Source organism: Terrapene carolina, unplaced genomic scaffold (assembly GCF_002925995.2).
Source record: "Terrapene carolina triunguis isolate 2854851 unplaced genomic scaffold, T_m_triunguis-2.0 Scaffold89, whole genome shotgun sequence".
Lineage (NCBI taxonomy): Eukaryota > Metazoa > Chordata > Testudines > Emydidae > Terrapene > Terrapene triunguis.
Genome location: NW_020664440.1, coordinates 17,153,077 through 17,165,730, shown reverse-complemented (window position 1 = coordinate 17,165,730; position 12,654 = coordinate 17,153,077). Strand labels below are relative to the sequence as shown.

The window sequence follows — 12,654 nt, the reverse complement described above, 5'->3', positions numbered from 1 at the left end:
CTTCCTTTTCTTTCCTACCAAAAAAAATATTTCAGATTCTGAGCGTATGAATGATCCTTCAACCTAACCACTGAATGATTCATGAACCTTTGATCTTCAGATTTCACTGAATATGTAGAAGTATCAATTAAAAATAAATAATGAGAGACTTGTACTTGCAAATTGCTCTTTATTAAAGGTTTAACTTGCATAGTTTCTATAGACCTTCTCTATCAGACCTTGCAAAGCTGCACAGAATTAGAAATCGGAGAGGATAATACTGTGCAAGAATAGCTTCAAATGTTGATAACAGAAGGGCGAGAAAAACATCTTATTTGTATAACTGAGCTAAAAATAAAAATAAAGTACATTGGTACAATTGCATTATGCCATCTTTTAGCGCTTTAAACATATGTTGAAGTCTCTGGGCCATATGCTCCCATGGCTTGCTTGCTATGAACTGAAGAAAAGCATAGCAATTTGCCACCAATCAATCCTCAAAAAGCATAACCGTTGGCCAAAACCTCTTACTTGGTGTGATGCCAAATCAAATTACAGCTGAAAATTGGTAGGTGAACCACAGCAGAACCATAAAGAGCACAAACTATAGGGGTGTGGTCTATGGACATGTAGGAGGAGTCAGGGGGAAGCCAAATGACTATATACATTACCATGGAAATATAATGTCACATGCTACGGAAAAGACACTGCAAATCAGCTGTTGTTTACGGTTCAAATCCTATCCCTTGTGCACCACGTAGCTAACTGGTTGTGTGCAGGGGAGTTTGGTGGGGGCAAGGGAAAGACCAGAATCCTCCCCAAGATTACTCTAGAGATGCTACTAATGGTCAAATCTTACCACACTGTAAACCCTTAAATCTCACTGGCACTAGGGTTGCTACCTTTCTAACTGCTGGTAACCAGACCCCTGAGGCCCTGTTCCCTTCTCCACTTCTTCCCCCAGCCCCCAACCCCATCTCCACCTCTTCCCCCCAAGACCCCCGCTCCTGCTCTGCCTGTTCCCCCCAAGGCCCCGCCCCTGTCGTTCGCTCCCCCCCCCCACTCACTGGATCATCTCCACCTCCCTCTTCTTCCCTCCTCTCATCTCCCCCAGCTGGGCTCCCTCTGCTCTAAGGCTGGGACGGGAGCTGCTGCAGCCTGAGAAGGAGCCCCCTGGAGGTAGGAGATGGCCCTAGCTGAGCAGGGGCTGGTGTGGGTTAATGACCTGGTGCCTCCCCATGCCTTGCAGTAACCAGATTTGTGGTGCCTGGTCTTTCCAGTTGAAAACCGGGCACCTGGCAATTCTAAATGGTACCCGGACACAGAAGCCAAAAATCGGATTGTCCAGGTAAAACCCAGAGAGGTGGCAACCCTACCCACTGCTCACTAGGTTTCATGCGCCCCCACTGATCCCAGCTTTGTAACACGGGTATACTTCATCCCTCGCTAGATTGCTGTGTCTTGGGTCTTTACGGTGGGCTTTCCTAACCACAGCCTCTGTGGTTCACACCCAGAACAGTTGCCATGGTGGGGATGAATCCCCAAGGCTGCGGCCTCACTAATCTTTTCCATTCTGTGAAAGGAGAACATTCGTCTCTCTGTATGAAGCTAAGGATCATGACCCAGATACTCAGTCGGTGTAAATGGGGATAACTCTACACAAGTCAATGGATATACACACATCTACACCAGCTGAGGAGCTAGCCCTTTATATTTAATTAAAAAAAATATGTACAGCCTTGTTCAAATGATTTCTATTGTCAGAACTGAAAAGTCCATTCTGCTGGGTTAACTGTGAATCCCATGCAGGCGGTGGTGATGGTGGACATGACTACATGCATGCAAATGGGACTTGCGTGCCCTTGCTGACAAGGCATGCCAGCTCTGAGATCAGCGGCTTCCATGAGGGATCTATGCAGGAGAAACCTGGCTGGTGGAGACTGAGGAAGTCTCTGTCTTGGTGCCAGCAGAAGCGTCGTCATCACTCAGCAGGTTCTTTCCACAGCAAATGGTGGTGATCATGCAGTTACGGAACTAGAGAAGAAAACAAGGTCGGCAGAGGTAACCAGCCGATGCAGGCAGAGTGACAACTGTCAGCCAACCCTAGGCATTGTGAATACCCTTACATTAAATGGGTCAGTAATGCACCTGGAGGGATTTCTGACTAACACAACGAAGGAGGAAATTCAAGGAACTGTGGCTAATGAAGATGCTCCCTTGTGAAAGTCTGCACGCCTTGGGAACAATCTAACTCCCACTGAAGTCAATGGAAAGACTCTCACTATCTTCAGTGGGACTTGCATTGGATCCCTTAGCTGAACAATCCTATTGAAGTGAATGGGGCTTCTCATCTGAGTGAGGCAAGCATGGGTTGACCCTTGAACGATCACCATTTGTTAACAGCTCAATATTTGACTAAAATAATAAAAAATGCTAAAAAAAAAAATAAGGGTAACCAAAGCTCATGTTTTGCAGTATGAGATGATCACACCAGGGATCTGGAAGGAATTTCTGCTCCTGATGTAGCATTGTACAGATGGCCAAGTGCATTTTGGGGAGGTTTTTGTGGACTAAGTTGCCCTAAAGAACCAGGTGCTGCTCATTGTTGGAGGTAGAATACTAGACTTGCTACACCAATGGTTTATTCGCTCTGCCAAATCTTATGTTCCTAACCTTTCCCACTTCCTAGAACTAGCTACAACTTCTATTCAGAATTACCTTAACCTTACTGAGTATTCTTATTATTGGCTCTGTTAGACTAGTGCATCTCTCCTGAATCAAAATGCTTGCACCATTGTAACAGAGCAGAATACAGTCCTAGATATTTAATAAAATCAATGCATTGATCATTTCAAATAGACAGTCCTGATGACTTCCAGTAGCATTCAGTGGATTTATGTAATACTAAAGGACAGCAAGACAATGATTAGATGTCCCTTTTTATTACAGAAACAAAATTGCCCTGAAAAAGCCCCATTTGTGCCACATTGAGCAAAAAAGGGCTTTACAAATATGATCTAGGTGCTATAACTCTCTGTAAGCTATTAAGAAATTCAATACAATAAAGAAAAAGACCAGAGATTTGCCACCTACCTGTTTGTTCATTACAATGTAAATCACTGGGTTGTAGATAGCAGAGCTCTTGGCGAAGAAAGCTGGGATGGTCATGAAGACAGGGCCGAAGTCAGATCCCTGGTGGGTGAAAATGTAGAAAGCAACGCTGGCATAGGGGACCCAGCAAACGAGGAACGAAATAACCATGATGATGACCATGCGAGTAACTTCTCTCTCGGCTTTCTGGGTGGTGGCAGATTCCTGTTGCTGAGCTGCAGCCTAAAGAGATAAGACCACTGAAATGACGATGGTGCTGCGGGGGACATATTGGGTAGTCCTGAGGGAATTCTGCACCAAAAAAATAAAAATTCTACACACAATATTTTAAAATTCTGCATATTTTGTCAATAAATAGATGTGGAGGCTCCAGCATGGCAGTGGGGAGCACAGGCCACCGGTTGCATGGAGGTTGAGATCACCCTGCAGCCCCTGTTGGGGCACGGACTTGGTGGCCCCAGAAACACCCTGGAGCCCTGCCCCACCATGCCAGGTGCACCAAGATAGTAAGGGCGAGGGATAGAGTCTCACATGCATGCCCAGCCTTGGCCCCCGATCCCGGTGTGGGTAGGCAGGCTCAGCCCGGCAGGATCCAAGTGTGGAGGGGCTTAGTGTGGATGGATCCAGGTATGGGGTGAGAGGGTTCTGTGTGGGGCAATCTGAGTGCGGGCAGCTCAGTGAGGGATCTGGATGCACAGGGGCTCACTGGGGGTTCTGGGTGCAAGGGCAATGGGACTCTGCAGAGGAGTCCAGGTGAAGGTGGCTGGGGCTCAGCGGGATGGGGGTCTGGGTGTTGGGGGATGGGGGTTGGCAGGGGGTTCTAGGTGTGGGAGTTCAGCCGGGGGGGGGTCTGGATACTGGAGGAGTGGGGCTTGGTGGAGTGGAAGTCTGGGTGCAGCTGGCTGGGGCTCAGTGCAGTGGGGGGGCCGGGTGCAGATGCAGGGGTCCAGATGCAGGGAGGAGGGGCTGGGTGGGAGTTTGGGGGGGTCCAGATGCACAGGGAGCTGGGCAGACAGGTGAGCAGCTCCCCATACAGTGACCCCTCCCCCTGCTTCTGAGGAGCAATGGGGGCAGGAAGCAGGGGGAGGGTCCAGAGCCCCAGCAGCCGGGGGAGGTTTCTGGGAGTAGGTCTGACCCAGCCCCAGCCCCAGCCCTAGCCCCGGCTGCTCCTTGCAGGGGAAGAAGTAGGAAGTTCTGTCCTTCCTCACCCCCAGCCCAGGCAGAACTAGCAGCTGAGCCCGGCGCAGGGTAGGAGCACCCTCACCCCCCTGCGATGATTTATCTCTCCACTGGCTGCTCCAGGAGCCCGAAATGATGCACCCGTGCTGCTGGGGAGGGGCGTGTGACCGCTCTTGCGGCTTCTGTTTGCTTCCCCACCGTTTTCTATGCGGAAGCAAAGAAATCTGCGGGGGACATGAATTCTGCACGCGTGGTGCAGAATTCCCCCAGGAGTAACTGGGGGACATGCTGAAACTGACTGTCCAGGGAGTTTGTGAAGGCTTTAGGGGTGGGATGAGCTGCAAACATCAAATTCACATCACCCTAGCTCCCCAAATGTCAGGGCTGATTGGCTCTGGGGTTATGGTTCATTCCACCACAGGAATCGAGCTAGCTGTGGAGTTCAGATCTGGATCTGAAGTCTCCCAGCATTTGGGGTAGGGGAGAATAGGCTTCAGATGCAGGTTTTTAGTCATCTCTAACAGGTCTACCTACCTCTTTAACAGTGCAGACCAGGCGCCCATAACAGAAGGAAATGATGATCAGTGGAATGAGGAAGTGAACCACAAACATGTAGATGACAAAAGATTCATTGTGGACCTCAGGTTTCAGAGTGTAATAATCAATTCCACATGAGCACTGCAAACCCTCTGGGATGTACCTGCAGTTAAACCAATGAGATTAGTGTCTGCTCTTGAACTGGTGAATGAGGTTGCTTTACTTGGAATGCTGCTAGAGAAATATGTAAAAACGCCTCATTAACTGCTGCTAACACCGTGCTAGCTGGGGCATCATTTCAGAAAATGTTCAATCCATACCTAGACCATCCAAACAGTGGCGGAGCAGCACAGGCCAGGGCCATGACCCAGGTGAAAATGATACCCATGAGGGCATGGGTCTCACTAAATCGGAAGTTGCTCATGGGCTTGCAGACCACCACATATCTTTCAATGGCCAAGACTACTAGGGACCACAGAGCTATTTCACCTGTAAAAGAGAGAGAAAGAGAGAGAGACACACACATAGACCATTACCAACAACAGAAGAAAAAGAAAACACGTAGCCATGTAAATGAGTCCTTTTCATAGATTCTAAGGCTAGAGGGACCATTATGATAATCTAATCTGACCTCCTGCATAGCATAGGCCATAGAACTTCTCCAAAATAATTCCTAAAGTTGGTGACTGAGGTTGGATTAATTTGTATGTTATGATTTCCACTGAAGTCTCTAAATGGCAAAGAAATCTAGGTAAGGTTTCAAAGAATGTTAATGTCACAGGTCTGAATGAAAATATAGTAAGGAATGCACAAGTCTCTTATTCTACTACTGATCATTGTACCCATCATTTTGTTAGTGCTTGTTTATTTTGTCATAAATTTAGGTCTTGTCTACGCATGAAGACTGTATGGTAGCGGGAGAACTAATGAAATGACCTCACAAGACAGATATCTGAAAACTGAACTGAACCGAGAGGGGAAGGGTTTTTTAGTCCCACAGTTTAGCCTAAAGTCTGATTGATATTGGAAGAAAGGATGACTTTGTTAAAGGCTAAATAACCCGGCCTCTTCAATGAGAGTGTAAGAGTTCACAACGGACATGATCTGAGAGTCTCAGAAAGTCCTCAGGCAACACCAGGGAAAACCAGATTTGTTATTTCTAAGGTTAAAAGAACAAGGCAAAACGGATACAAACCGAACATTTTAAAATCTGTTGCAGGTCACTTGTCAATCCTACACTCTACATTTTTCAGGATGCTCAATAGCTGGGCTTCCCCCAAAGTGCTAAAAGAAGGTGGAAAATAATGGTGCTTTATTTCTTCTCCCTCATTTATTTCCTGCCTTGAAATATCGCAACTTTAACTTAGTCCAAATTACAACGTAATTTCTCTATTCCAGCTGCCTTTTAGGGTGCACATTGAGACAATCTGATATCTCTCTCTTTCCAAAAATCTTGGGGGAAACCCAAAAGGAGGAGATTTTAAAATTGCCTCTTGGTTATTTACACCAAATACCGCCTTTGAATGGACACCAGAAAACGCAAGAAGAAAGAGAGGAAGACCGCGAATAACATGGAAAAGAAAAGGTCTGAATGAAATCAAGCATCTCAACATGAAATGGGAAGATTTGGAGAGAAAGGCAGTTGAAAGGCAAGGATGGCAAATGTGCGTAGCCCAATGTGCAGCAAAGTACAGAATGGACTATCGTCTAAAGTAAGGATTGGTTATTTACACATGTAGAAAACTTACCACCCAGTGTAGCAAAGAAACCTTCAACGTTGCAGCCTGTTGTCCCAAAGATAAAATAACCATGCATTGAGGTGTACATGGTGGTGGTGAATCCTCCAAAGACCATGAAGAGGTTAGCAAAGGCCAGGTTCAAAAGGATGTAGTTGAGGGGCGTCCGGAGTTTCTTGTGTTGAATGGTGACATACAGAGTCAGGAAGTTGACAGGGAAGCCAAGGAGAATCAGCAGAAACATGTAAGCAGACAGTACAGAGAACTTCCATGGGTCAGCAAGGTAGTACTGAGGATACTCAAATGGATTCCGTACTATCCCTGTCTTGTTGGACATGGGCACATAGAAATTTGGACCCTCTGTTCCATTCATGGTTGCAGTTCCAGAGGTATTTTTGGACTTACAAGTATGTTTTGCTTCCTTTGAGGCTCCCCTCTTGAAATTCACCTCCTTCTTAACATTTGAGCAGAAGCTGGCTATGCTATTCTCAGCATTGCAGCCTTTATAAAGTGCCACCTTGGGTAAGCTTTCAACATCAGTGTCAGCATGATTAAGGCTTATGGCATTATTGATCATAATAATCCAAGCTAGGATTTCAACTGTTAATTGGCTTTCCCAGGAAGGTGTTATGGTGACACCTGTTTCTGGGCTGCAAACTGGTTACCAGAGAACATTGAACTCATATGGCTAGATTCACAAAAGGACGTAGGCACCTATCACTTCCATTGCCTAAATTTTAGAATGAGGCCCCACTGGGATTCCCCAAACCCCCAATCAGCTGCCGCCAAACCCTAAACTCACTTGGCGCCTAAGTTTTTGCAATAAAAGTTCCCTAGGCATCAATGTTTCCACCTCTGGGCATAGGTACCGCAGACCCATGCTAAGTGTCCCGACACCTAAGCCACGGAGCCATGCATGAATGAGGGGAAAATAGGCATTTCTCCACCTAACTCACCTGCGGGACTGGATCGAGTAAGCATGCGCTGAGCTCATCTATGGCCCAGTCCCTCCATAGGTGAGCTTACACAAGATGGCAGCAGAGGAAGAAGCCCTTCATGACTTTTAGCCCACTGGAGGGTACTCACCTGGTTGTGGGAGACCCCCGGTTTAAGTCCCTCCCAGGAGCGGCGGCAGTGCTCCTCCTCTGAGCATTCGGCGGTGGGGGTCCTTCCGCTCCGCGTCTTCGGGGCACTTCAGCGGCGAGTCCTGGAGTGAGTGAAGGACCCGCCGCGGAAGGACCCCCTGCCGCGGAATTTCTGCCGAGGACGGCAAAATGCCGCCCCCCAAATCCTGCCGCTCTAGGTGACCGCCTAGGGTCGCCTAGTGGAAGCACCAGCCCTGGTCCCTCCACTTGAGGGGGAGAGAAGGGATTTGAACTATAATCTGCCATCTCTCAAGTGAGTGCATTCACCACTGGGCTATGGGCTATTCTGAGGTGGAGATCTCTCAGTCTCCTGTCACAGCTGTTCCACTGTGGATAAATAATTTTAAGAAGTCATTGGAAGAGGGGGGCTGGATCCTCAATCTCCTTTGCGCTAGCCACAGGGCTACAGAGTCTTTCTCATGCTTGCGCGCTGTCTCTCTAGCCCAATGGGCCTTTCATTATTTATCCAAAGTGGTATCTCTTCAACCGGAAGACTGAGGGAGTTCCCTCCCCTCACCATCTGACTATCCCATTACCCAGTGGTTCAAGCACTCACCTAAGAAATGGTGGATCAAAGGTAATCCCTTCTCCCACTCAGGTGGGAAGGGGGGACAAACCAGGGTGTCCCACATCCCAGTAAGGTTGCCACCTTTTTTGAGGTAGCTGTCCTGGGAAAGCTGTAAAGGGTGCTCAGTACGCACTGCCGGCTGTCCAGTTTTATAGGCTCAGGATCATCCTGGAGGTCTCAATCTCTTGTACCTCCCAGGTAGTAACCCTACAGGTGAGTAATCTAACCACTGGGCTAATAGTTATAAGGGAGGTGCTGCTCCTCCTCCTAACCCTCTTCCCCTGGCTTCTTGCTAAAATGGCGTAAGTGCCTAACCCCAAGAAGGGGTTGGCAGCTGAGAATCCCAACCAGAGGGAGCCCGGATTTAGGCACCTCTAGGCTCGGTGTCTCCCATTGGCTAGCTTAAACAGGGAGCCCCTAGTGTGCTGGTTTTTGTGGTCCCATTCTGAGGTGCTGTCTCTCCCCATTCATAGTAAAGGGAGCCTAGGTGCCACACTCAGGCTTTGTGAATCCCAGCGATTTTGTAGGTGCCTAAGAGTGTGAACTAAGTCCCTTTTGTTCATCTATAACACACAGAATCTCTTCTGGAGAACACGATTCTCTCAAGAGATATCATGTACAGAATAGAGGGAAAACCAGATAGCAAGCATAACCTCTGCTTCCGGTTCCAGCTGTGCCCCTTGCTTGCTGCATGGCCGTACACAATTCACTGAGGTGCAAATTTTCAGAACTGGTCGCTAAGATTGGGTCTCTCCATTTTTGGGTGCCCCATTTAGAGATGTAGGGCTGATCACCAGTAGCTTGCATTGATTTCTTCTGAAAGCTGGATCCCACATGGCTAAATCTGGGCAGTCAGAAAATAGAGGAACCCAAATAATAGGCCACTTTCATGGGCAGTAGCTGCTCTGTCCCTCGTTGCCCCATCTGTGCAATGGGGATCAGAATATTTCTCTACCTCCCAGGGGTGTTGTGACGTTTAATTTTTTAATGGCTGTAGAACACCTTGGGTTGCTCCGGTGGAATGCACTAGAGCAGTGGTCTCCAAACTTTTTTGATTGCGCACCCCTATCAGTACAAATTTTTTGAGCACGCTCCTCCTGCCGCGCACCCCCAAGGATCCTCTTGCGCACCCCTTGGGGTGCACACACCCCACTTTGGAGACCACGGCACTAGAGAAGGCAAAAATATAATTATCAGCAGGGGTAGGTGTGTAGTAATTATTTTTTATTGTAGGCATGTCCAGTACCCGTATCGTACTTTCTTGAAGTGCTAGCACGGTGGAGGCAGGTTGCAGGGATGAGCTTTGAGCCCTTTTTCCTCCTCCTCAAAGGAATGTGTAACTATGATGTAAAAACCACATTACGTAGGGTGGGATAGAGGCTGGATGACTCAGGGAACTGATAATGGGATATGCAGCCTTTGAACTCTAGATCAATTGGAGCTTGGCACAAGCCCTGTTATCATCTGAAAGCTGGTCTGTGGCCCACGTGAAATGAATTGACCGTCTCAGTACAGTTCCCAGCAGCCAGATATCTGCTTCATAACGGGCATCCCAGCTGGAGACTTGACAGCAGAGAGGCCATGGACTGAATGAGCTAGTTGTTCTATGATGCCTACAACCTTTAGCCGACATCAGCCACATGCCTTGTCTGCCCTAATATTGTGCCATAATGGGAGAAATGAAAAAGTGAAACATTAACACCTGCCTCTGGGTCTCCTGTTGTGTCATCTTCTCAACTCCTTCTGGCAAAGCTTGTCTTTATTTGCTATTTCGCCAGCACCAGTGGCAGTGCTTAGCAAATAATTCCCATCTCCCTCTTGCTCAGTGGGGAGGGGCACATTTGGCAGGGCCACATAGCAACTCTCACAGAACTAATGCTAATGTTCTGTTTGCTCTGCAGGAAGTCAGGGGACTTCAATCTCTCAAGCTGTCACGCTGAAACTTTTCGGAAGCAGCAACTTACTAAATTGATAAGGCAGCTATAGCTACAGGGAAATCTGCTGTTTGAAACTCCCAGATATTCCATGCTTCTCTGTTTTCCCTCTCAGTACACGGAGAACCATTCTAAAGTAATTATTTAGACTGAAAAAATGTAATTGGACATTGGTTGTTTTTAAGTCTACAGAGTCCATGGGACAGTATGTACAGGGGGGATGAAAATACTGAAGTTAACAGTAGAGAGAGAGAATCTCTTATGGAGAACGCGATTCTCTCAAGAATCACACCACCATTATTACTACTACTTAAACCCAAAACCTATTTTTTTCCTCTGCCTTTTTATTACATTTTGTTAGTGGTAAACAATATAAACTTAGCACTTAACCCATCAGAGTGCTCTATAAACACTCACTAATTCTCACCACTCCACTCAGCGGGGAAAGGATCAGCTCCCCAGTTTTACAGATAGCCTCTGAGCCTCTACTTCCCTATCTTAAGGCCCTACAGCAATTTTGGCTAGAGTGAGAATGCTGGGCAATGCTTGTGTCCCATCCGTGTCTTATTTCTCCAGACCAGGCTGCTCCCATGCTGTGTTAACCTAGTATATACAGTTTAGTTACAGGAAAATGGAGTAAACTGACTTCCTCCTGCATCAGCCTCGAATTCTAGCCCTTACGTTAAAGAGGCAGTGGAGGGATTTTGCTCAAGTTTTATATCCAGGGGTGCACAAACATTTGCTCTCAGGAGACCGTGCATGGAAAAGTTCAGTCCCAAAAGGGAATGTCTCGTGGTCATAAATGTTTGAAAACAGATGTGTTAACTATTTATGCTAAATAATTTGTTCCACCTTGTATTTAGCTGACACTTTCCCCAGACCTGAAGAAGAGCTCTGTATAGCTTGAAAGCGTGTCTTTTTCACCAACGGAAGTTTGTCCAAAAAAAGATATTATCCCACCCAGCTTGTCATTGAAAACAGTGTCATACCGTCATGGGAAATGGAATGACGCACAATATCAGAGGAAGACTAGGCTGTATAGAATAGAGTACTTGAACTAGGGAAATGGGCACTTGTGACATTTGTATAGATGAGAGTCTTTCTACACTCTTATATGCAAATACCATACTCTGAACTAAAGCACCATGTCCTCTCTAGTAGATTACCCATTCCGAAACTCCATCTCTATTAACTTTTCTTGTTACCAAAGCTACTTTCAAGTTTATTGCAGTTATCTAAGCACCCATGTAGTTGTTAGCACATATACCTGGGCATACAGTAGGATTAAAGGTTTATCCTTCCAGATATTCAAATTTGTCACATTAAGCTTTGATGCAATAAGCCATTGCTGAGATTGCAACTGCCGTCCACAGCTTAGAGCCTGAAGCGCGTCACAGATAGAGAAGGCAAGTAGTAGTAGGGTAAAAAAACAAGCATAGGACAAGTTTCAGAAAGTGGTCTATGCTGCTATCCACACCACGTCTAGTGAAGAGTAAGTGGCTGAGGGGATATAGAGCAGGAAAGGTCATTTTTGGTACCATCTTGTAAGCTGATAATTCTATTTGAAGAGTTTTATTCTATCATGATATGTTATTGTTAGAAGATGCTGAAGTTACATAAGAACCGCTTCAATGTCACAGGGCAAATTGGGACTACTACAGTATTTTAAAAATTCAGAATACATTGGCCCTAACATTTATTTACACATCATGACTTACTTGAATACAGCATCTTTCCTCGGGAAGACACCAAAAGCGCTTTTCAAATGTAAAATGCATCTATGGTCAGAAAAGTGGGTCTGTAAAAAACGGAAACCTCTGTACTCAATACATTTTGCCTGTCTGTCATTACAAATCATAGCTATTTATTTTTACTGCTTTTCACTCCCGCTGGCTTTGCAAAGCCAACACAATTATGGGAGAATGAGCTAGATTCTAATTCTGCCTCCCGTATCAAACAGAACTGTTTATTAATTCCACCTGCAGTCTTCATTGCATACAGTAATTTACGAGTAAGAAAGCAAGAGCAGGACTTTTAGATCAGTATGCTTACAAGGCTGGTAGACAGAACAGCATATTTTTAAAGTGTCAAACAAAATTTGATCCAGAATCACAGAGATACGGAAGCCCATTGAAGCTATTTTTTTTACAGTCACTTTTTAGAAAAATTTAAAGTACACACAGGAATCATTTCAATCACCAGTGAAATTCAGCTGCCTCTGTGGTAGCTGTTTAACAGCATGCAGAAACACTGTCCAATAGTTTAGGACAGTAAGCAAAGATGAATATCATATTCCTTTGAAAACACAGGGAAACTGTGGTAGGCATGATTATAATAACCATGCATGCTGTGTGCATACTCTTACCTGTTATCTACATTTAACTAAAAATAATGAAGAAACCTATCACTTCTAGGTCACTAGCTCAAATTCAGCCCAAGTGGTTACCTACTCATAGTTGTTAACA

The 12,654-nt window shown here is 46.1% G+C and overlaps 1 protein-coding gene across 1 annotated transcript; it reads right to left on the bottom strand.

The window, feature by feature from the left end:
- Positions 1-1,890: 1,890 nt before the first annotated feature.
- RHO (rhodopsin) lies at positions 1,891-6,915 on the bottom strand. The gene is made up of 5 exons (XM_024207554.1): positions 6,555-6,915; positions 5,127-5,295; positions 4,804-4,969; positions 3,073-3,312; positions 1,891-2,013 (listed from the first exon to the last, which is right to left on the bottom strand). The coding sequence occupies exons 1-5, from the start codon at positions 6,913-6,915 to the stop codon at positions 1,891-1,893; spliced, it is 1,059 nt and encodes a 352-aa protein (XP_024063322.1).
- Positions 6,916-12,654: the final 5,739 nt, after the last annotated feature.

Excerpts from the sequence above, each read along its gene's own strand:
- RHO (XM_024207554.1), bottom strand. The coding sequence starts at position 6,915 with ATGAATGGAACAGAGGGTCCAAATTTCTATGTGCCCATGTCCAACAAG. Across the intron at positions 5,296-6,554 it reads TTTCTTTGCTACACTGGGTG|GTGAAATAGCTCTGTGGTCC; the intron begins GTAAGTTTTCTA and ends TCTCTTTTACAG. Across the intron at positions 3,313-4,803 it reads TGGTCTGCACTGTTAAAGAG|GCTGCAGCTCAGCAACAGGA; the intron begins GTAGGTAGACCT and ends TTATCTCTTTAG.